Raw genomic sequence first — 26,411 nt, forward strand, 5'->3', positions numbered from 1 at the left:
CATTTAAACAACCAAAGGGCACATTCTGCAAGACTGCCTCCTGGCCGCCAGCAGTCTTTTTCTTTCCAAGAAGTCTAAAATCCTCAGCTGCTCTATCTCTCCATGTCCTCATCTCTGCTTCCATCTCTTCCTATTTATTCTTTTTTTTTTACTATTTCCCTCACCCAGAAAATGAGCTGTATGTAGTTAATACTATAACTAAAATCTATCATCTTCTAATTTGTTATAAAGTTGCTTGAGATCGTACATCATAATCCCAAAGAAGTGAGTCTGGCAAGATGCAGATTCTTTGTAAAGGGAGTTTTGTTTTTTCAGAATTTTGTGTTCTATGTCTTTTTTTTTTTTTTTCAATTTTTATTGTGAGGTTTACATGGGAGAACATCAGTTTTACATTTATCCTATCGTGTTTTGTTTTGTTGCAATGATTACAATCCCCTCCATGCATCATCAAATAACCAAAGGGCACAACCCACAGGCCCGCCCCCTGGCCGTCAGCACACAACCCCTCTCCCTCCCTGAGTCCAGTATCCCCAGCCGCTCTATCTGTCCACATCATCTCTGTCTCCATCTATGGCATCACTGCCTCTCTGGGTAGGGTCCCGCTCTCCGCCCTTCTCACTTGATAGTCCCTCTTCCTATTTATTCTTGGGTAGTGCCTCTGGGTCCTAATTTTAGCACCACAGTCAAGTGAACTGCCCTATTAACTCAGGTTCTTGACTCCTGTTGCCTGTGTCTCTAGGAAAATAATCTTTAAACATTCTTCTCAGTACTTAAAAATAAAAAAACAGTAGTTGTAGTCACAATAAGACTTTACATCATATACAGGATTTTAACAATACATGTGTAACCACTAAAGATAATTACTTTCAAAGTCAATAATTAATTTTAGACTTCAAGAAAACCAAAAACAAAACCTCACTTCTTGTTCATATGAGTCCTGGGGATATGAGGTATAAAATTTTATACAGATTCTGAGTTCCTTTGTCCAAAATACAAAATAGTTCAGGAATGGATTTGGACTCAGAATTAAAGCTTTCTCTAATGTGATCATTGTGGCATGGTAAAGGATATCGAGATTTTTTAATTTGGAGCCAGACTTGTCTGATTTTTAGTTTTAAAAAGATCAATTTAAAAAATCTCATATTTCGCTGTTTTAAATTCAGTGCCTTGTCACTAAAAGATGACTTTAGGATACAGTGTTAGTGAATATATGCTATATTTAAGTTATGTATTAATTTTTTATATGCTTAACTTGGAGTCCTGGTGTGGCACTGTGGGCTAATGATTCAGACTGCAAAGTCGTTTAAACTGCAAGGTCAGTGGTTCAAGCTCACCAGCTGCTTCTTGAAAACCCTATATAGGGTCGCTGTGGGTCAGAATTGACTTGACAGCACACAACAACAACTTTGCGTTAGATATTCTTGAGGGATTTGGGGAGAATCATTTGAATTAAGAGTATTATAAAGGCCTTGATCTTATTGGGGAAAGGAAATTTTTCTGGAAGAAAATGTTTATTTAATACAAGAAAACCAGATGAATTATGTTCCTCGAGTTCCCAGATTTGGGGTTTTTGAATGCAGTTTTTAGAAGACAGGGAAGGGAGAAGGCTGCTTGTTTAAAACCTCAGGTTTTCAGCTGTTACCATTGTCTGAAACTCAGAGCCAGGTGTCTAACACTAGCATGGGCGTTGGCAACAGCCACCGCATCAGTTATTACTGACCAAGACCTAGAAAAGGCCTTTGGTCATTCTTAAGAGTCTGAATAGCAATTATGATTGTTAGAGTTTGAGGATCTGCATTTCATACAAACAGCTCAGGATTATTATCAGGATCCTGAGTTACAGTTCTTTATTTATCTCTGACCAGATCGGTGATCTGGGCCATTTCCTAATCCATTCATTAATAAACAAATTGTTTTGTTTTGTTTTCTCTAAAACTAACAGGAACTTTTCAGCTACAGCATGTTTGACATTACCTCCAATTCAGTGCAGCCCCCACGGTTACAGTCATATGAGAAACTTAAGAGTCTACAAAGCTCGTTAGATAGTTGCTGGAAATAATGTTGGATAAATAGAATTTGCCCACCTTATAAAAAATCCTTAGAAGCTGAGTAAAAATGTTGGACTTCAAGTATCAATGCTATCCCCTCTGTGTGCAGGGTAAATAGGGATGGGCAACTTAGAGATTGGCTACCTAGAATGAGGGGGCGATAAAGGCACAAAGTGACTGGCTTACAAGGTTCCAAGAGGGAGTTTAGCTTAAGAGTGTGTAGGGAAAGAAAGAGTCCCCACTGAATAGTTTTCATTTTGTCTAAGATGGGTCTGCTTAAAAGAGATGGGGTTAAGATTCTTATGATTCCCAGTAGTGAGTAATTGTTATCATGACTAATTACGACTGTCACAATTGTAAAGGTAGAAGTTTTATAACAAAAATGGGGGAGTAGTTAATCTTACAGTCTAGAAACAAAGGACCCTAGGACCATCAAGAGCAAGGCACAAGCAGAATGCAGAACTTTATCCAGAGAAGCAGCGACACCAGAGATGGAGGCAGAGATAGGGATATGGAGAGTGGGAGCGGCTGAGGACTCGAGATTCATGGGAAGAGAGGGACTAAGAGATAGTGACCATGAGGCAGCCTCACAGAATGTGCCCTTTGGTGGTAGAAATTATTATGTATGCCTGAGTGTTTTTTAAAAAAGCTAAAGTGAATAGAGAGAAATTCTGTTAACTGATGGTACATGGAGGGGATTGTAATCATTGTGATAAAACGAAGTGTATGATTTGTTGAATGTTAAACTGATTATCTGCCCTGTAAACATTCACTCAATCCACAAAATAAACTTAAGAAACTTAAAAAAAAATTTTTAAAGAGAGGAAAAAAATGATAAAAAAAAGGTATTTGAGAAAGAGTAGTTTGCATTATTTGGATGATGGCAGCTAATATTGGAGAATGATGGAAAGCTTGGAGAGTAATAAATGATTGATTTGATAAATGAATAACTTTCTGTTATAGGGAGAGGTTAAAGGGCAATACTTAGAATACAGTACATATAGATTACTGCATGTTGAAACAGAATCTCTTGTGACATAATTTAAATGCTGTTTTTAAATGTAAAATTTGGAGAATAATGAAGAGAAAACCTTGCTTGTGAATATAATGTAAAATTCAGGGTAGTAGTTGTAGATGTAATTAATCATCAACTACAATACTTACAAAGACAACAAATGTTGTATAAGTGTTATTTTAATCATCTTGAATTTTTCATATAGTGGTCTCCTATTATTTTCCATGACATGGTCACATAAAGAATGATAATATTTGACGATGTTTGTATAGTACACTGAGGTGAAGGGTGGGGCCTCTGGGGCATCCCTTACTTAAGGCCACAGAGCTGAGCAAGATCTATTCTCAGCATACTTGAAACAGGTAGGTCATACCATCAGGGAAACTCTGTTCTAAGGAACAAGCAAAGGCAGAGAATAAACACTCTGCCACTAATCAAGGAAGGTGGCCAGCACAGTTTGAGCAATAAAAGGAAGTGTCTTTAGACCTGGCCTTCTCCTCCGTGTATGACATCGTAGAGACCAGGCTCTTTGTTTCTTTATCATCTCATGAAAACCACTGTGTTCTTCAATGAGTTCCACATTATTCTTTCTTTACGTATTTTAATTCAAAGACCACTGTCTATAAAACTTTTCTAAAATCGTTACTCTTTTTAATCTCTTGTCCTGACAGAATGATCATGGTCTTTTTAGAGGGTTTTGGCACCTGGTTTGTTCTTCCCTTCCATGGTTTTCACATCCACATTGACCACTTAACTCCCTAACATCATGATTCATTTTCATTCTTACTCTGTAAAAAAATATTTTCTGTATTTGGTTAACATATTTAAAACAAAATTTCACTCTCAGTTGGTGAATACATTTGTTATTTTACAAAGTAAAATATAAAGTATTCTTAAAATACAGTAGCATAAATTCATAAGTCTGAAAGCAAATAAAAAATCTTTAAGACCAGATTAAATGTTAACTTTACCAACCTTGTCTTTGTAGGTGGAAAAACTGGTGGATTCGTGGAATTCTTACTCTAACTATGATTTCATTGTTTTTCCTGATCATCTACATGGGCTCCTTTATGCTGATGCTTCTTGTAAGTCTATTTACAGTTTTCTTTTGTTTTTTTAAGCATCTCTTGCTTTGTTTTCAAGCACTTATATATGGTTGAAGTAATTTGAGTGTGTTATAAAAAAAAGAAGGTAATTCAAGACTTGGTAGTGGTAGAACAAATTTAGTTCCATTAAGTGTTTCTAGTTCATGAAATGATGTTTAGTAATGTTTTTCAGTGGCAGAATAGCTATTCAAATAGTCCATTAAGCAAATACCTAATAAATATAATATACAAAGTAGATCGTGTACTAAGCATCAGACATTGTACCAAGCATTAGATAAGCACACACATACAGTTTCAACACACATGACTATTATTAGCTATTTTTCTGACCTCAAGGAATTCAGTCTAGTTAAGGAAACACACAAGTAACCTCATGAATAAATACTATATGACTAGAAAGATGAGTCGTTCTGCTCCCGTAAAGATTTGCAGCCTTGGAAACCCTGTGCAGGGTCACTATGAGTCAGAACCGACTCCACAGTACTTAACAACAACAATAACAAGTGGGAGTGAGCCCTGTAATAGGACTAGTTAGGAGAATACAGTTTTAAAAGCACATGATCCAATCTGGAGGAGTGGCCAGAAATGAACAATGCACTGAGAGGGCAAAGGAGTACATGTGAACAATTGTTGTTGTTGTTAAGTGCCATCGAGTCGGTTCCGACCCATAGCGACCCTGTACAGGGTTTCCGAGGGTGTAAATCCTTACGGGAGTAGAAAGCCTCATCTTTCTCCCGCGGAGCGGCTGGTAGTTTCGAACCGCTGACCTTTAGGTTCGCAGCCCGATTCGTAACCACTACGCTACCAGAGCTCCTTACATGTGAACAATAGGAGCTTGAATTAGTGAGGTTGAGAAATCTCTCAATACAAGTAGGCTAGAAGAACAATCAGAAAAAAGAATGGAAAAATCTGAAGAAAGCCTAAGAGTTATGTGAGCTACTATCACAGGTAATTGGAATTCCAAAACAGGAAGAGACAAGTACAGAGAAAATTGTCAAAGAGTTTGTTGTAAGAAAACTTCCCTAACGTCATGAAAGAAGAGAAGATAAGCATATAAGAAGCTCAGTGAACCCCAAACAGGATAGATGCCTAAAGAAAATCACCTAGACATATCATAATCAGACTTTCCAAAATCAAAGACAAGCAAAGAATCTGAGAACAGCTCTGGTAAAACAAAAAGTTACCTACAAAGGAGAACCAGTAAGACTAAGCTAAGATTCTCAACAGAAACCATTCATTCAGGAAGACAGTGGAATAACATATACAAAACCTGAAAGAAAAAGTTTGCTCACCAAGAATCATATACAAAGTAAAGCTATTCCTCAAATATGATGATGAAATTAGGACATTTCCTGATAAACAGAAATTAAAGGAATTTGTAACGACCAGACCAATTTTGCAAAAATTGCTAAAGGGTGTTCTTTGGACTGAGAACCAACTATAGCAAACAGCAACCTAAGATTACCATACATGACAATACCACCTAGAACTCAATCCAGATATTGGAAGTATTTAAAGTATATAAAACAAGTATACAAGATTGAAAAAAGGGAACCAGAAATATTAATGTATAATGAAGTCAACTACAAAACAAAAAAAGGGAATGGTGTAGATACAGAACTTCTAAATAACAAGGAAGTCAAGTAGATTTCAAGATAAAACAGACTGTTTTAAAAAACAGGGGGGAAAATGGATAAATTATAGGGTAACCTCAAAGAAAAACAATATGTCTCCACATCAGAATTTTAAAAAGAGGAAAATCAGAAATATTTCATAAACAATCACACAACAGAAATGAAAATAAAAAGAAAACCCACAAACAAAATGAAATCAGCATATAAAATTATGTAGAACTAAGAACCCAGCAGTACCACACACACACAAAACCCAGAAAAATGACAACAATTAATTCATATCTATTGACAATTATACTGAATGTAAATAGACTAGATGTACCAGCCAAGGGACATAAAGGGCAGAATGAATATGAAAACAGGATCCTTCCATATGTTGTCTGCAAGAGACATATCCAAAAGGTGGAGACAGCTTAAATGCCTATCAACAGAAGAATGGTTAAACAAACTGGTACATACACACAATGGAATACTATAAAATGTGGAAGAATAATGATGAATCTGTGAAACACCTCACAACACAATTGAACCTGGAGGACATTATGCTGAGTGAAATTTGTTGTTGTTGTGAAGTGCCATTGAGTCTTTTCCAACCTATAGTGACCTGTATAGGGTTTCCGAGGAGTGACTAGTGAGCTTGAACCGCTGACCTTATGGTTCAATGCGACTTTGCAGTCTGGCACATTAACCCACAGTGTCACACCAGGACTCCTGGGTGAAATTAGTCAGTCACAAAAGGACAAATATTATATGAGACCAATCTTGTAAAAGTTTTATAAAAGGTTTCCTTGATAAAAGAAACAGTCTGTGATGGTTAAGGGAGTGGGGAAAGGAAAAATTATTCACGGACTAAAGTGTAGACAAATGTTAGCAAGGGTGACAGGGCAGGCAATATACAACAAGAGAGAGGTTAGCAGAGGAAAGATGCAGGTAGTGGGAGACACAGGGAGAAATGTTAGAGTTAAAGTGAATAGAGGTAAATGCTGTTAACTGTTGGTACTAGGAGGGGATTGCAACCATGTAATGAAGCAAAGTGTATGAATTGTTGAATGTAAAACTGATGATCTGCTCTGTAAACCGTCACTCAATTCACAATAAAAATTAAAAGAAAGAAATATTTCTACACTAGTTCTGATGTGGTGGTACGGAGAAAGACATACCTGCTCCTGCCCTCATGGAATTTGCTGTCTATAGACTAAAGAATTGATTTATAATTATAAACTACAATATGCATTTGAAAAAATAACAGGAAGCCAGTTGTTCTGTGGGAGAAAGATGAGGTTTTCTGCTCCCATAAAGATTTACAGCCTTGGAAACACTGTGCAGAGTCACTATGAGTCAGAACCAACTCCACATCACATAACAACAACAATGAGAGCATAGGGAGAGTCAAGAGACTTTCCAGAGGTGTTCTATACCAGGCATATGAGTAGTGATCAGATGGTGGAGTCAGTAAGATGATTGGGTGACGATAGGGGCAGGATTCACAGGCAGGGGATTCCAGTTTACAAAGGCCCTGGTGGCCAAAGAAGCAGAAAACATTTGAAGTTCAGAGTGATGGGAATGAGAAGGAAAAATGTATATGTTCAACAAATTTATCACTTACTGTGTGTTGAGCAGGGAGTCCTGGGGCAGCACTGTAGCACTGGACCATAAGGTCAACAGATTCAGTGGTTCATACCCACTGGTTGCTCCTTGGAAACTTTATACAGGGTCTGTATAAGTTGGAACCAACTCAACAACACTTAGCAACAACTGTGTTAAGCATAGGTTTTGCAGCGAGGAGTTTGAACCTACTCTCAGGGATATACACAATTGTGTTAAGGCAGTTCTGGCTCATAATGACCCTGTATAGAGTTTCTGAGGAGTAACCAATGAGTTTGAATTGCACTGACCTTGTGGTTAGTAGTTCAGTGTTTATCTTATTATTTTAAGTACTACTTCTTTAAAAATATATGTATACCTACGATTATGGATGTAGTAACTCAAAATACCAACTGAGAGGGAAGGAGTCTTCGCATCAAGTATTAATGTATATGTATATCTTTTTAACTTCTCATTTTTAAATTGTGTATGTAACAGTGTTTACTTTTGTTGCCTTTAACTCTTGTGTTTCTTCCATTGTCACACTTGGCCTTGATCATGTTGTGCTGACTTCCTCCTTATTGTGTATTGCCTTTCCTTCACCCAAGTTAACATGTGTTTCCCCTCTAGTTTAATATTGTGTAGTATTTCATTATGTGTATGTATCATAGTTTATCCATTGTTAGGCACTTAGGTTGTTTCTATCTTTATGCTATTGTGAGAAGTGCTGTGGTGAACATGAGTGTGACTGCTAACCACAGAGTCAGTGGTTCAAATCCAGCAGCTGTGCCTTGGAAACCCTATACAGGGTGGCTATGAGTTGAAACTGACTTGATGTCACTAATAACAACAACAACAGCGGTATGCTTGGCAGTGGACTAGCTGGATTTATATTTCCAGTTTTTTAAGTGCTTATACCATTTTATAGCCCCACCAGCAGTGTATGAGGGTGTAAGTCTCTCTATGTCCTCACCAGCATTTGTTGTTTTCTGTGACTTTGAACTTTGCTACTAATGCTTGGGTGAGGTGTGTTGTTTTGGTCTACATTTCCCTAATGATTTGCATTCCACTTATCTGTCACTTTACCATATTGTGGTGGCTTGCATGTTGCTGTGATGCTGGAAGCTATGCCACTGGTATTTTCAATACCAGCAGGGTCACCCATGATGGAGCTTCCTGACTAAAAAAGGACTAAGGAGAAGGGAAGACAGACTACTTCTGAATATCTAGCCACTAAAAACTTTATGAATAGCAGCAGAACTTTGTCAGACATAGTACCAGAAAAATAAAATATTATGGTTATCAGTAGAATATTATCAGATGTAGTGCTGAAAGGTGAGCCCCTCAGGCTCGAAAGTACTCAAAATATGGCTGAAAAAGAACTACCTCCTCAAAGTAGAGTTGACCATAATGACATGAATGGAGTAAAGCTTTTGGGACCTTCATTTGTTGATGGGGCACAACTCAAAATGAGGAAAAACAGTTGTACACATCCATTAATAATCAGGACATGGAATGAAGATCAAATCTAGGAAAACTGGAAGTTGTCAAAAATGAAATGGAATGTATAAAGATCGATATATCCTAGACATGAGTGAGCTGAAGTGCATTGGTCTTGGTCATTTTGAACAGGTAATCATATAATTTACAATGTTGGGAATGACAGATTCAAGAGGAACGGTGTTACGCTCATCAAAAAGAACATTTCAAGATCTATCTTGACTTACAATGCTGCCTGTGATAATATCCATACACCTGTAAGGAAGACCAGTTAATACCACTATTATTCAAATTTACCCACCAACCACTAAATCTAGTGATAATGAAATTGAAGAATTCTATCAACTTCTTCAGTTTAAATTTGATCAAACATACAATCAAGATGCATTGATAATTATTGATGGAATGAAAAAAGTTAGAAAATATGGTCTTAGTTGTAGAAATGTTACTAGAAATTGAAAGATAGAATTTTGCAAGACCAATGACTTATTCATTGCAAATAACTTTGTTTTAAAAAGCATGCAAAGTGACTATACACATGGACCTCACCAGATGAAACACACAGGAATTAAATTGACCACATCTGTGGGAAGGAAAGCTCAACATCATCAGCCAAAACTAGGCCAGGGCAAACTATGGAACAGACCATCAATTGCTCATATGCAAGTTCAGACTGAAGCTGAGGAAAATGAAAACAACTCCACTAGAGTTAAAATATGACCTTGAATATATCCCACCAAAATTTAGAGACCATCTCAAGAACAGATTTGATGTATTAGGCACTAATGACCAAAGACCAGAAGAGTGACATCAAGAACATCATAGAGGAAGAAAACAAAAGGTCATAACATTATAGGACAGGAAGGAAAGACCAAAATGAGTGTTAGAAGAGACTCTGAAACTTGCTCTTGAGCATAGAAAAGCTAAAAGGAATAGAAGAAAGGAGAAGAGTAAAAGTGCTGAACAGAAATTTTCAAATGGTAGCTCAAGAAGACAGTGAAATATTATAATGAAATGTACAAAGACCTGGAGTTAGAAAATCAAAAGGTAAGAACATGCTCAGCATTTCTCAAGTTGAAAGAACTGATTAGAAACTCAAGCCTCAGATTATAATAGTGAAGGTTCTATGGACAGAATATTAAATAATGTAGAAAACATCAAGAAGGAATACACAAATACCAAAAAGAAATGGTCATTGTTGAACTATTTCAAGAAGTAGCATATTATCATGAACCAGTGGTATTGAAGGAAAAAGTCCAAGCAACACTGAAGACATTGGCGAAAAACAGAAATTAACAGAATACAAATTGAAATCTATCAACAAATTGATGCAACGCTACAAGCACTCATTCATCTATGCCAAGAAATTTGGAAGACATCTACCTAACTAAATGATTAAAATAGAGCCATATTTGTCCCTGTTCCATAGAAAGGTAACCCAGTGGAATGTGGAAGCCACCAAACAGTATCATTTATATCACATGCTAGTAAAGTTTTTCTGAAGATTATTCAAAAACAGTTGCAACACAACATGAACTGGGAACTGCCAGAAATTCAAGCCAGATTCAGAAGACAACGTGGAACGAGGAATATCACTGCTGACATCAGATGGATTTTGGCTGAATGCAGAGAATATCAGATGGATATTGGCTGAATGCAGATGCTTTATTGACTATTGGCTGTTTAGACCATGACAATCTATGGACAACATTGAAAAGAATGAGTATTCCAGAACCCTTAATTATGGTCATGAAGAACCTGTACATAGACCAAGAAGCAGTGGTTAGAACAGAACAAAGGGATACTGACTGGCTTAAAATCAGGGAAGATGTACACTAGCGTTGTATCCTTTCACAATATTTATTCAGTTTGTTCTCTGAACAAATCTAGGTGGATTTTGTGAAAAAGGAAGACTCACTAGCAACCTGTGATAAGCAGATGATACAACCTTGTTTGCTGGAAGTGAAGAAGACTTGAAATACTAATAAGAATCAAAGACTGTATAACCTTTAGTATGCATTACAATTCATTGTAAAGATCCTCACAGCTGGACCAATAAATAACAGTATAATAAATGGAGAAAAGATTGAAGTCGTCAAAGACTTCATTTTGTTTAGATACACTATCAACACTCATAGAAATACCTTTCAAGAAATTAAACAAGGCAAGTCTGCTACATAAGACCTCTTTATGTGTTCAGGAAAAAAGAGATCAGTTTGAAGACTAAACTATGTCTGACCCAAGCCGTGGTGTTTTCAGTAACCTCATATGCATGTCAATGTTGGACAATGAATAAAGAAGACCAACAATGGTAGGAATGGAAGAATTGATGCATTATAGTTTTGGTGTTGCAGAAGAATATTTAAAGTACTCTGGACTGCCAGAAGAACCAACAAATCTGTGTTGGAAGAAGTACATCCAGAATGCTCCTTAGAAGTAAGGATGACAAGACTTCATCTCTCCTACTTTGGACATGTTATTAGGAGATACCAGTCCCTTGAGGACATCATGCTTGATGAAGTAGAGGGAGGCTCAATGAAAAACAGGAAGACCTCCGAGGAGATGGATTGACACAATGGCAGCAGCAAATGGTGCAAACATGACAACAAGAATAATAATATTGCAATATTAATAATAATAAAAGCAATAATAATAGCTCAGGATGGGCAGTGTTTCATTCTGTTGTGTTTACAGTCATTGGGAGTCAGAATCAACTTGATGGTACCTAACAAAAACAATGGCTCATGCTCACAAGCATTTATTTCTTCAGGTGTTTGTTGTCCACCTGTATATCTTCTTTGGTTAACTCTCTGCTCATGTTCTCTGGCCATTTTTTACTTGGTATTGTTTCTTATTTTTTTCTCAGTTAATTTAGCCTTTCCTTACGCATTTATTTCTCTGTTCTGTGGCTGCTCCTGCCCATCTTAGGAATATATTTACCCATCTCATCTGTCTTCCTCTCCTTCACCATTCTTATTCATAACTGATAAGCTTGTGGGCAATTTGATACCATTTCCTCTTTATTTTCAGTAAAGAGGAATAAAGAATAGGATTTGAGGTAATATTAAACACAACTAAAGTCCATAAATCGCTGAAACCACTGAAAGTAATTCTTGTGTCACAAAGCCTGTTTCACTTTCCTTTTTGTCCTCTCAGTAATTTTGTACTTCCTTGTGGGTATCAAAGAAACAAAAATGAATAGGAAATTACTTTCTCTGATTCATTAATTTGCTGACATTTTTAAGAGGCTTTTTTTTTTCTTACAAAGGAAGAATAGATGATGGAAAGGATCATGCCAGTGTGAAATCAGAATCTGGAAGCCAGATAGACAGGCGTGGGTGATGATTGGAGGATAGGGCCTCCTGCGCCCACTCTTCTCAGTCTCAGGACCTGCTGGGGCTAAAATCATTGCCATTTGCAAGGGGACATGGGCATTAAGTAGGGAAGTCATGCAGTCCATTTCTTAGTGCTGGGACGTGAGTGGGCAGGCTTGGGAAGATAGGACCAAGCTTAGGGCTGGGAACTCAGTAAGGACTGCGGAGAGAGAGATCTTTGAGTCGGACCTTGAAGAATCTATCAGGGTGGAGGGAACACTGAGCAAAAGTCCAAATGGCTTAGTGTGTCAGAAAAAGGCAAATATAATGCCATTTTTCTGAAGCAAAGGGCCTTTGAGCCTAGAAAAATAATTAGGAATCACATCCTGGTGGACCTATCTGAAGAATTTTGGATTTTATTTGGAAAATACTGAAAATATCGGGAACCATATGAGTTTTTCTGCTCCTCTTTAGAAGATTCACTGACTAAGGCTACTAACCACAAGGTCAGCAGTTCAGACCCACTAGCCACTCCTTGGGGACCCTACACAGTCATTATAAGTCAGAACCAACGCCACAGAAGTTAACAACAAAGTAATTGATGGTTTTTGTATAAACTTTTTCTACTGTGGAAGGAAATATGGTTTTGTGATAAGCTGTTTGCTTTCATAAATTTAATTAGTGAAGGAAACAAAAATATTAACGATCTAGTTAAAGTAGATTTGAACTGTTACTGCTTTATTTAAGTTTATTGCATATGTTTTCACAGACATACTTACACAGATGTGTTTATGTTAAGAAAATATTGGTGGAGGTATATATACATACATGTTTGTATGCACACACATACTGTTGATACTCAGTATTACTTTTATGTGGTTAAATTACATCCATGTAACTGTGGATCATTTCTATTTTGAGAATTTCATATGGAATCTGGTTTACATTTGTATTACTATATCAGCACTTCAAAGTGATTAATTCAAGAGATTTTTATTAAAAACTTATTTCTAGGAAATGATAGCTATTTTAAGACAGAACTCAGGCTCATGTTCTGTAATAAACAGAGCCTTTCCCCTTCATCCTTCTATTATTGTGTTCACAGATGAGAGTCATGCTTTCGTAGTGATAGAATTATTAGTACATATTTTGTAAGCTAACATATAAAAGACATTGATGGAGCACCCCTCCTCACCTTATCTGTAACTCCTGTAATCATTAAATTTTAATTCACATTATATATAAAGAACTTCAAAAATTTCATGGAAAAATCCATTATCTTTCATTCCATTTTTTCCTTGAACTTTTTGAAACTCCCTTATAATTGACTTTAAATCATGTTTAGTTCCCCCCACCCCCCCATACACACACACTCACACACATACACTGTGGGAGTTGTAAAAATGTATTTAAAATACTTTGCAAAAGAGGTAATTTTTAAAAAAATTGCCGTCAACCTTATCATTAGCCAGTAAAATCTTATTAATACTGCCGATCGGAGTTTCCTAGTGCTGCTAGAATGCAACTATCACAAGTATAGTGACTTTAAAGAACAGAAATTTATTTTCCCACCCAGTAAGAGCTACAAGTCTGAATTTAGAGCATAGGTTCTCAAGGATGGCTCTGTCTGTTGCCTTCCTTGGTGGCCCTCACATGTGTTTCTATCTTTCCCAGTCTGTGCTAACTTGTTCAGATGCATAATCTGCTTTTCTGTCTTTTTCTGTCTCAAGAGTTAATAGATTGAAGCCACATCCTGCACTGAAATGACCTCATTCATGTAACAAAGAAACCGTCTTTCCAAATGGTATTGTATCTAGCAACCCTATAACAGAGAAGTTAGGATTCTAGCACATCTTTTTTTAAAATGTTTTATTATGAATTATGATAGTTTATATGGGAGAAAATTAGCTTTACATTTATCCTATCGTATATTGTTTCATTGCCATGATTACAATCCCCTCCATGCATCATCAACCAACCAAAGGGTGTACCTTCCAAGCCTGGCCCCCAGTCGACAGCACACAGCCCCTCTCCCTCTCTGGGTCTAGAGTCCCCAGCCGCTCCATCTTCCAAATCATCATCTCTGCCTCCATCTCTGACATCAGTGTTTCTCTGGGTGGGGTCACGCACTCCACTCTTCTCCCTTGATGGTCCCAGGGATGCTCACTCCTGGACTGCAAAATCAATCACTTCCTTCCTTTTTCTACAAAATGTCTACCTTTACTTTTCCAACACTCACAGTCAGTCCTGATAACAATTATTTACTATTATCAATATATACAATTATCACGAGAGGCCTCCCCATCTCCTTTCATCAGCCCCGCCCAGACAGATTGGATACTACTCAGTGGAGATTCTACCTTCCTCCATGCCCTCTGGATCTAGGTTCCCTCTTGAAAGCTTGTAAGCCAGTCACTTCTTGCCTTTGAAGTGCCCCTCCCCACCCCCACCCCCCTATTTTGAGTAGCCAGTATCCAAGTTGCCCATCCCTGTCTACTCTGTGTATGGAGGGGGTGGGAATGATCCTTGTTGTAAAGATTTGTACCCTCGTTTGAGCTACTGCATCCATAGGTGTAGGTCAAGTTCATCAAACTGTATCAGATTACTCTTTTTTTCCTCTTCTTTCTTCTTCTAGTTGGGCTCTGATCATCCATTCACTGAAGCCAGGTCAAATAGGTATTATCTGCAAGTGTGGGTGATCTTGTGCATATGCCCTCTCTTCTTATCAGCTGGACACTTCACTCTCCATTCTAGTCCTCTGCTGACTCTGGGCCCAAGAGTCCCCAGGTCTTAACCACACTGCTGGCCAAGCAGGTCTCCAGCTGGGTTCACAGGAGTCTATTGAATGTTGTGGGGCTTAGCTCGCAGCTTCATTGCTGTTTTTCCATCACTTCCCCTTATCAGTAACGAATGTGGTCACCAATCAGAGCACATGTCTGCTCATGTATTCCCTCTGAGTCTTTGTCTTGGAAAGGGGTTTGCCCTGAGGGGACCCGACCACTTGCCTTAATGTCTCCTGGGTGAGCAACTTGCTTGTTCTTGTAGTAATCAGTCGGACTGCCATTATTGTTTTGTATTTTTCCTTTCGGTCTTTCTTTCAAGAAGTGTCTTCTGTTCTTCTGTCCGCTCCAGGCTGGTTTGCTTGTCCTTTCAAGTGGAAATTTCCCAACTCAGAAGATTCTGGATGCTGTTCAGGATTCCACCTGTGGTCTTATGTAATGCATAAGGTTCCGCAGGAAGCCTCCTTGACTGGGCACATTGTAGCCCCATTTTAGGTATTCCAGTCAGTTATAGGCAGAAGACGGACTTATAAGCTTTCTATGGTGATATTTCTGGCTATTCCTTTCTCTCTCCCACCTGTGTCTATTTTATAATTGTATGCCAGGGAAACCAAGATTCAAAAGACAGCCAGGCATCTTAACATTATTTCCCTTTTGCCCATTCCAACCATGTCTCAATCCCTGTATCCCAGACCTCTGTGTTCCAAGGTTGTAGCATATACTTTTTTAAAAAATATTTTTTTTATTGTGAATTATGTGATAGTTTACATGGGAGAACATTAACTTTACATTCATCCTATCGTATATTGTTTCACTGCCATGGTTACAACCCCCTCCATGCATCATCAACCAACCAACGGGTATACCCTGCAAGCCTGCTCCCTGGTTGTCAGCACACCTCCCCTCTCCATCTCTGGGTTTAGAGTCCTCTGCCACTCCATCTCTCTATGTCATCGTCTCTGCTTCCATCTCAGGCATCACTGCTTCTCTGGGTAGGGTTCCACTCTCTGTTCTTCTCCCTTGATGGTTCCAGGGATCTCCGCTCCTGGACTGCAAAGTCAATCACTCCCCTCCTTTTAGCACATACTTTTTGAGGAACACATTTTAATCCATTGCACTGTCATGAAAAAGTTCATGGAAAAATGGAATGAAAAGATAACGGAAAATTTCCCACCAACTTTTTGAAGCCCCCTAATATTTATTGATGGCATCATTGATGGACTCAAGTGTGGCAGCGGTAGTGAGGTTGGCCCAGGATTGGATATTGTTTCGTTTTGCTGTGCATGGGGTTGCTATGAGTCGGTTCCGACTCGATGGCACCTGACAACAAAGACAACAACTGTTTTTATTTATGTTTTTCCTTCAGTCGTTTTATATTTTAAAACTCATAGTTGTAATCAAAATGTGATTGAAATGTATTCTCTGCTTTCTAAATGAAATATTATATCCAATATTTTGTTTTGCTTTCTTGTCTTTATAATCACTAGTTTTAGTAGATATATCTACCCAGTGGAGTGTATTGTTGTTGTTGTTAAAGTGCTGTTGAGTCCAACTTATAGTGACCCTGTCTAGGGTTTCCTAGGCTTTAAATCTTCACAGTAGCAGAAAGCCTTATCTTTCTCCCACAAAGTGACTGGTGAACTCGAGCTGCAGACCTTGTGGTTCACAATCCAGTGCTTACTGTATGGAGTCACTACACTCCCAGTGGAGTCTATTGTTGTTGTTGTAGTTTAGCACCATCTAATCAGCTCTGACTCATAGCAACCCTATATAGGGTTTCTGAGGAGTGGCTGGTGAGTTTGAACTTCTGACATTGCAGTTCAAACAGACTTTCAGTCCAGTGCTTATCCTATCAACACTCCAGTGGAGTACATATTGTTGTTGTTAAGTGCCATTGAGTCGATTCTGACTTATAGTAACCCTGTCTAGGGTTTCTGAGGAGTGGATGGTGGCTTTGAATTGCTGACCTCTTGGTTCAAACTGACCTGTGGTTCAGTGCATTATCATCTAGTGCCATACCAGGACTCCAGTGGAGTATATTCATCATAAATTACTTAAAGATATTCAAGTTATTTTCTGGAGAGTGTGTGTGTCTCTGGCTGGCTGGCTGGCTGTGTGTCGTCCAGTTGATTCTGACTCATAGTGACCCTGTATAGAGTTTCTGAGGCTGTAAATCATAATAAGAGCAGAAAGTCTCATCTTTCTTCTGCACAGTCCTGAATACATTAGAACATAAAGCTTTATTCATATATTGTATTATTTATTTCCTTAGACTAAGTTTCCCAAAGTGAAATGAAATAGACACTTTTACTTGGATGCCCCATAAGTATGCCATAGTTTTCCAGTTTACCATGTCTCAATCTGTTAAATGCACCAAATCCAAATCTGAATTTATATCTCAACCCGCTTCCATCTGGCGTACATCCGTCTGCTTTCTGAGCTTTCCTTGTTATTTTATGTTCCTTCCTCTCCCTTAGCCCCCCAAATCCAGCCAATTCTACCTTCCCGATATCACTTGAAACTTGTCCTCCATCCAGCTACCACTGCCCTCGTTTAGGTGCTCATCCACACAGGTGTCACCTTGCCCGCCATACTGTAGAAACAGCACGTTGTCTAGTCCTCCACTCTGTTCTTCCTCTAACATTTACATCTGATTGTGTCATTTCAAGAACTTGGTGGATTCTTCATGATTCCTAGAATGACATGGCAAAGCCTCACCTTTATACTTCTCACCTCCCGCTTTGAGCTCCAGTGATTCTACACAACCTGGCATTCTCTTGTCCTTATCCTACATACATGCCCTGTCCTGTCCTACATACCTGACTGCATATTTTTCTCCTCTGTCCCACATACTGTCTGCAACTTTGTTTGCCTGTACCTCTAACCATGTGGTTATTTCCACACAGTTGTGGTTTTGTTTTCCCTTTCTCATAGATTATACCTCTCTAAGAACAGGTGTGCTGTATTATTTCTCTGTTTCTTCACTTATTAGTAAACATTTCAGTCATTGGTTGCTAATTTTAAGGCTTTAATCACATTAATAGGGCCAACAGAGTCCTTCCAATTTACATTCCTGCCAATAGTAATGGCAGGTTAGTTAGTTTCTGTGTAATCACCCAGCCCAGAAATATATACATATATTTGAAGGATTTGAACTGGAGTATTTTAATCCCTTTGTCTATTTTCCCAGAAGTTTCATATTCTGTTTACAAGCTATAATTGTTGCTAATATAAATATATGCATGTGTTATTAAAAACACATTTTTCTTCCTCTCTGTGTGAAACACCATATATAGTTCTAATATTGATTCTTATACAAATTTCTCAAGAAATTGCACCAGTGCATTTGATGTTTTAAAAGACCCTTTAGTTTTATAAATAGCACAGCTTTGCTATTTTATCATAACATCTAGCATTTTTCCATTCTGTGGATATTTTTATTTAAAAAAACAACTGCCTTTGATATTATAAATAAGGTTTATTTGAAGGGCAAGGACAATATTTAAATGTCCTTGTTCTTTATAACACATCGAAGATTTTTTTCTTAAAAGTACTATTTATAGTAGGTTTTTTTTTCCTTTTTATATAGTAGTTTGATCTAATAGTTTTCATAATTTTACTGAGAGACCACATTTACCATATTAAGGAGCTCTGGTAGCGTAGTAGTTATGAATTGGGCTGCTAACCCTAAGGTCAGCAGTTCGAAACTTACCAGCTCTTCCGAGGGAGAAAGATGAGGGGTTCTGTTCCCATAAATATTTATAGCCTCGGAAACCCTGTACAGGGTTGCTATGAGTCAGAACCAACTCCAGGGCACATTAACAACAACAACAAAGTATTTGATTCACGATGTAATTAGTATAATGAAGGAAAGAAGGAATGTGCTGAGTAGTAGGCTTGGGAAAGCTACTTTGTAGAAATTGAGAGTCATTCAAAAGAAATCCCAGGGGGCAGGAAAACTAAAATACTGGGAATGATATAGCCAGAAGAAAATGTATGAAAATGATGACACATTGTGAAAAATGTAACCAATATCATTGAATAATTTGTGTAGAAATTGATAAATTACAATGTAATTTGCTGTGTAAACTTTCATCTTAAACATAATAAAAATTATTTTTAAGAGAGAAAGACATCCCAAATTATATTCTTGTCTTGGACAGGAAACTTTTTCTGTAAAGGACACATTAGGAAATATTTTAGGCTTTTGAGGGACCATATATAACTCTGTTACATAGTTTTTGTTTTTAAAATTTTAGTTAAAAGATAAAATACTTTCATTTTTAATCAAATACAAAATCTGTCTTTAGCTTAACATCTGTACAAAATAGCCCGTTGTGTATTTTTCTTTATAGTTTTAAAATGTTAGTCTGGTATATTCATGAAGATTTTAACTCCTTAGTTTGTGGCAGTAAGTGTTTGATTTGTTATTTGCCCTGTGTGTCTTAGAATTGACGAAAACCAAGCACTGACTATGATGCCACATTTCAGAAATTACCTTCACCTTGAAACAGTTTGGAGGACAACTAAATAGATTATCAAAAAGGGATTCATAACAGAATTTTAAATTCCCATGGAATCCTGACTTTTTTGTATCCCATTGAGCCTCAAATGACCTGAAACTATTGTCTTTAGATATTCTTGAAAGCTTAAACCGAAAATGTTCCATGAGACCTTCTTTAAATCCAAACTAGTGTAACTTAGTTAATAAAGAATGTCTGCTCTTAAAGAACTATCTGTATGGGGTCAAATTGACAACACCAGGAAAGATTAAATAGGAACTTTAGGGGGTAGTGAATTTATGTTAATGGGTGAAAAACAACTCAGAAAAGGAGGCGAGAATTGTTGAACAACCTGAAAAAATGTATTTAGTGTAACGGACTTGTACATGTAGAATGTGTTGAATTGGTATATGTTTTGCTATACATATTTTCAACAGCCATTTAAACAAAAAAGAGGAGAGGGAGAATTGCTGTTGTAGACACATGTTTAGAATACTGCAAATGGAACAGCATAAATTTAGCTAAGAGGCAAAGTTGGGGAAATGCAGAAGGTGTTTTAGAAGGTCCATGGTTAGCACAGCTGAGATTCCTCAGCAATACAGCTGGCCATGGAAAAGTTGACATAGGTGGAGAGTAGAAGGATCATGCCCAACTCTTGATTGATGGGGTAGTTGGTTGGTTGTGATTGAGTCTGTTCCAACTCATAGCAACCCTATGCACAACAGAGGAAATGCTGCCTGGTTCTGCACCATCCTCACAATTGTTACATTTGAATCCATTTCTACTGCCACTGTGTCAGTCCATCTTGGTAAGAGTCTTCCTCTTTTTCACCGACCCTGTACTTTACCAACCATGATGTCCTTCTCCTGGGACTGGTTCTATTCTGATACCATGTCCAAAGTATAAGACCAAGTCTTACCTTTGTAACTTCTAAGAGGCTTTCTGGCTGTATTTCTTACAAGACAAATTTGTTCTTCTGGTAGTCCATGATACTTTTAATATTCTTCTTCAGCATAATAATCCAAGTGCATCAATTCTTCTGTGATCTTCCTAATTTGTTGTCTAACTTGCATATGCTTATAAGATGATTGAAAATATCATGGCTTGCGTCAGGTGCACCTTAATTTTCAAACTGATCTCTTTGTTCTTTTACATTTTAAAGAGGTCTTTTGCAGTAGATTTGCCTAGTGCAATACGTCATTGATTTCTTGACTGCTGCTTCCCTGAGTGTTGATTATAGACCCAAGCAAAATAAAATATTTGACGACTTCAGTCCTTTCTCCATTTATCATGATGTAACTCATTGCTCCAGTTTTGAGGATTTTTGTTTTCTTTACATTGAAGTACAATCCATACTGAAGGCTGTATAGCCTTTGATCTTCATCAGTAAGAATTTTATGTCCTCTTTTCTTCCAGTAAGCAATGCTGTAGCCTCTGCATATAGCAGGTTATGAATGAGTCTTCCTCCAATTCTGATGCCATCTTCTTCTTCATACAATCCATCTTCTTGAATTATTTACTCAGCATACAGATAGAATAAGTATGAATACAACCCCAGCACATACCTTTCTTGATTTTAAACCATTCAGTATCCCCTACTTCTGTCTTGCCTACCTTTTTGTCTATGTACAGGTCTTTCATAAGCATGATAAGTGTTTTGGAATTCTTTGCAATGTTATTTATAGGTCATCATGATCCACACAGTAGAAATTCTTTGCATAGTTAATAAAGCACAAGTAAACATGTTTCTAGTATTATCTGATTTCAGAAAAAATCCTTCTGACACCATCAATGATAACCCTACTTCCAAGTCCTCTTCTGAATCTGGCTTGAATTTCTGGCAGTTCGCTGTCAATGTGCTGTTGTAACCAGTTTTTAAATTATTTTTAGCAAAATTTTACTTGCATGCAATAGTAATGATATTACCCAATAATTTCCACATTCTGTTGGGTCTCTTTGTAATGAGCACAAGTATGAATCTCTTCCAATTGTTTGGCAAGGTAACTGTTTTCCACATTTCATGGCATAGATGAGTGAGCACCTCCAATGCTACATCAGTTGCTGAAAGACTTCAATTTGTATTCCATCCATTCCTGGGACCTTGTTTATTGCTAATGCCATCAGTTCTGCTTGCACTTCTTCCTTCAGTACCATTAGTTCTTGATCATATGCTTGAAATGATTGAGCAATGACCATTTCTTTTCAGTATGGTGGTTCTGTATATTCCTTCCATCTTGTTTTGATGCTTTCTGCATCATTCAATATTTTGCCATATAATCCTTCAATATTGCAAGGTGAGGCCTGGAGTTTCTCTTCAGTTATTTCCAGTTGAGAAATCATGACTGTGTTATTGCTTTTTGGTTTTCTTTCTCCAGATCTTTGCACATTTCATTATAGTACTTCACTTTGTCTTCTCAAGCTGTCCTGTGAAATTTTCAGTTTAGCCCTTTTATCTCCTCTATTCTTCCATTCACTTTAGCATCTCTACATTGGAGATGTGTCTAATGCATCAAATCTGTTCTTGAGATGGTCTCTAAATTCAAAAGGAGTGATTTTCAAGGTCGTATTTTGTTTCTTGTGGACTTGTTTAAATTTTCTTTAGTTTCAAACTAAAGTTGCTTATGAGCAATTGATAGTCTGTTCCAGTCTGCCCCTGGCCTTGTTTTGGCTGATGATATGGAGCTTTTCCACGGTCTCTTCCCATGGTGTAGTCAGTTTGATTCCTATGTAGTCCATTTAGTGAGGTCCATATGTAGAGTAGCTTTCTATGTTCTTTTAGAAAAAGATATTTGCAATGAATAAGTCATTGGTTTTGCAAAATTCTGTCATGTGATCTCCAGTATCATCTCTATCACCAAGGTCATATTTCCAACTACTAATCTTTCATCTTTGTTTCCAACTCTCATATTCCAATCACTAGTAATTAGCAATGTGTCGATTGTATGTTTTTTCCATTTCAGACTGAAGAAGTTGGTAGAATTCTTCAGTTTCATCATTACTGGCTGTAATGGTTGGTGCATAGATTTGAATAATAGTGGTTATTATTCTCCTTCATAGACGGTATGTATATTATCCTGTCACAGACAGCATGTGCTTTAAGATAGATCATCAGATGTTCTTTTTGATGATGAATTTTTCTTGAATTTGTTGTTCATAGATTGTCAGATTCAAAATAGCCAATGCCACTCTGTTTCAGCTCACAAATGCCTACGGTATCCCTGGGTAAGAATATCATGCTAGGTGAAGTGGAGGATCAGTGAGAAAGCAGTAGAACCCCTATGAGATGGATTGGCAGAGTGGCAGCCACAGTGGTCTCTAGCTTAGCTATGATTGTGAGCATGGTGCACAGGGCCACTATGAATCACACCTACTTCACGTCACCTAACAACAATACCTAGGCTATCAATCTTTAGAAATGCCATTGCATTTTTGGCAACTTTCAATTTTCCTAGATTCATACTTCATACATTCTGTGTTCTGATTATTAATGGATGTTTGCAGTTGTGTCTGTTCATTTTGTGTTGTGTACTATCTCAAATTAGGTTCTGGAAGTTTTGCTCCATTCACACCATAATGATAAAGTCTTTGAGGAGGCCTCTCTCTCCCAGTCATATTTTGTGTGCCTTCCATCCTGAGGGATTCATCTTCCAGCACTATATCTGTCAATGATCTGCTGCTTCCAGCATCACAGCAACATGCAAACTGCTCAACTGACAGATGAATGGTGGTTATGATGATGTGGTGATGGTTGTGTGCCATCAAGTCACTTCCAACTCATAGCAACACTGTATAGGGTTTCTGAGGCTGTATATCTTTACAGGAGCAGAAAGTCTCATCTGTCTCCCATGGAGTGACTGGTAGACTTGAACTGCTGACCTTGTGGTTAGCAGCCCAGCTCATAATCCACTATGCTACCAGGGCTCCATATGATGTGCAGTATGTTGTTGTTGTTGTCAGGTGCCATCGAGTCAGAACCGACTCACAGCGACCCCATGCACAGCAGAACGAAACAATGTTCGATCCTGGGCCAACCTCACTACCGCTGCCACACTTGAGTCCATCAATGATGCCACCTGGCTGATCCATCTCGTTGGGGGTCTTCCTCTTTTTCTCTGACCCTCCACCCTACCCAGCATGACATCCTTCTCCAACGATTGTTTCCTCCGGACAATATGTCCAAAGTAGGAGAGACGAAGCTTAGCCATCCTGGCCTCCAAGGAGCACTCTGGCTTCACTTCTTCCAAAACAGATCTATTGGTTCTTTTGGCAGTACATGGCAGTATAGGATGTCTTAAATGTTTTCTAAAAGTATCTTTATGCTTAGAAAATTTACCAGAATGTATTAGCGTAGTGGTTATGAATCGGACTGCTAACCTCAGGGTCAGCTGTTCAAAACTACCAGCTGTTCTGCAGGAGAAAGATGAGGCTTTCTGCTCCCGTAAAGATTTACAGCCTCGGAAACCCTGTACAGGGTCGCTATGAGTCTGAACCAACTCCATGACATTTAACAACAACATAGTTTTAAAGAGAAATCTATGGAAGTCAGTCTATGTGTGAGTGTCTTCCTAGAGTCACCAATGGATAATCTCAAGAGTTGTTGTTGTTAGGTGATTTTGAGTCAGTACTGACTCTTAATGACCCTGTATACAACAGAATGAAATACTGCCCGGTCCTGCACCTTGATATTTAAAATCTAGTCAAGTGTGACCAGCTAGACTTGCCCTCAAACTTTAAACTACAGTGCCAACCCCTCACTCAAGAAGATACTTCATAAACCTTTCGAATAAATCAGTGTTTTGCTTCATGTTTTGGGGTATCACTTGGCTTTAGACACCTTGAGTTGAATATTTTGCAACTGACATTTTGAGTAATTAAAAATAGGGAGAGTAAGGGGTTTTTTTTTTTGGGGGGGGGGGGTAAGTGGTATGATACATATGACAACAACATGTATTATGAAATGTTTAAGAACAAATGTAAATATGGAGAATTCCATATTGATATTTTATCTTGATTTCAGGTTCTTGGCATCCAAGTGAAGTGCTTCCATGAAATTATCACCATAGGTTATAGAGTCTATCGCTCTTATGACCTGCCATGGTTTAGAACACTAAGCTGGTAAGTCACGTAAAATTTTTTAGATGGCAGATTCTTTTGTGAAGTTCATACAGCCAGTATCATGGTTAGTCAGTACTCACTAGTTGAATGTATAGATTGAGAAAATAAATGGAAAGAATGTAATTGAAATTTGAAAAAAAAGATTATCACCTTAGACCTAATATTCCAGCACAGCTATTCTTATATCTTTGTAGTATATGTAATTTATATTGCATATATATATATATATATATATATATATATCATACATTGTTCTTGTTCTTTTTTAAAAAATCATTATTACACATATTTTATATCCTTTATAATTATAATTATGCTTGGATCCACCATCAACACTTGTGGAAACAACAGTCAAGAAGTCAAACGATGTTTGATTTGAATTAGACAAAAATGTTACACAAGACCTCTTTAAGATGTTCAAGAGCAAAAATGTCAGTTTGAGGACTAAGGTGTGACTGATGCAAGCCATGGTATTCAATAGCCTCATATGCATGTGAAAGTTGGACAGTGAATAAGGAAAACTGTAGAAGAGTTGATGCATTCAAGTTATGATGTTGGAGAAGAATACTGAATGTACCATAGACTGCCAGAAAAACAAACAAATCTGTGTTGGAAGAAGTACAAACAGAATGCTCCTTAGAAACCAAGATGGCAAGACTTCATCTTTCATAATTCGGACATATTATCAGGAGGGACCAGCCCCTAGAGAAGGACATCTTGATTGGTAAAGTGGAGGGTCAGCGAAAAAAAGGTGGATCCTCACTACGATGGATTAGTGCAGTAGCAACAATAATGGGCTCAAGTACAGCAGCAATTGTCAGGGAGGGTGGCACAGGACCAGGCAGTGTTTTGTTCAGTTTTACATAGAAACATTGTGACTCAGAATCGACTTGATGGCACTTAACAACAACAGAATTTAATTTTAACAAAGTTTAGTTCTGTAAAATGATACAAACATCTATCTTTATTTCCCTCAGCTGATATGAGACTATCAAAAATATTGAATAATATTGTATAAATGTGCAAAGTTAGTTAAAAGTCATTTAAAGTTAGTTAAAAATTATCAAATGATCATATCTCTTAGAAACTTCTCAAGTTTAATTCTTAGCTGTTACAACCTTGACAAGAACGTGATAGTGTTATTTAACCTAATTGGTCATGCCTTTTAATATTGCTACTGGATTACTATTGTTAGAAGAGCCAAAGTGTTATTAAAACAGATGTACCACCTTTGGAAATTATTATAGTAAAGAAAAAAGTTTCTTACTTTTTGTGATCATATTATATAATTTAGATCCTATTTTCCATGAAGCATCTTTTTAAAACAACAAAAATGTCAGCAAGTAACTTATTATAATAAATGTACAGGTGAAAGATATAAAGAGTGAGCTGATTTTTCCTCCTAGCAAATTTATTCGTGAGAAGCGTGTTAGGTAGATAAAGTAAAATTAGAGAAAAATTAAATACTGGTCCGGGCAGGATTGATTCTATGTAGAAAAAGAAAAGGATGGGCTCCATTGATTTCTAGAAGGGCACATGGAGGAGGTGGGATATAAGCTGGCACTGGAAATAAAGACAAGGTTTGGATAGATGAGAGTGTTCTGAGTTGGGGACACAACAGCCATCAGGATTTAGAGGTGGGATACATGTGCATGTACTACCCGGAATGTGAGATCTATGGCCCTCTTGACAAGAAGGTATTTATCGAGGAATAATGGACAAAGGGCTGGATTGGCAATTTGGGGGTCTTGATTGCCTTACAGAGAAATCAAGGATGGTTTTCATTGCAAAACAATAGAAAAATGGTCCTGAG

At 37.6% G+C, this 26,411-nt stretch overlaps 1 protein-coding gene across 1 annotated transcript in view; it reads left to right on the forward strand.

Annotated features, from left to right (window-relative positions):
- CDS1 (CDP-diacylglycerol synthase (phosphatidate cytidylyltransferase) 1) overlaps positions 1-26,411 on the forward strand; it is a 115,510-nt gene that overhangs the window by 45,667 nt on the left and 43,432 nt on the right. Inside the window, exons 3-4 of the mRNA XM_006867765.1 lie at positions 4,052-4,148; positions 24,501-24,598. Coding sequence (XP_006867827.1) covers positions 4,052-4,148; positions 24,501-24,598 — 195 coding nt within the window. The remainder of the gene's footprint in view (positions 1-4,051; positions 4,149-24,500; positions 24,599-26,411) is intronic.

The sequence above is a fragment of the Chrysochloris asiatica genome, unplaced genomic scaffold (assembly GCF_000296735.1).
Source record: "Chrysochloris asiatica unplaced genomic scaffold, ChrAsi1.0 scaffold00109, whole genome shotgun sequence".
NCBI classification, from domain to species: Eukaryota; Metazoa; Chordata; class Mammalia; order Afrosoricida; family Chrysochloridae; genus Chrysochloris; species Chrysochloris asiatica.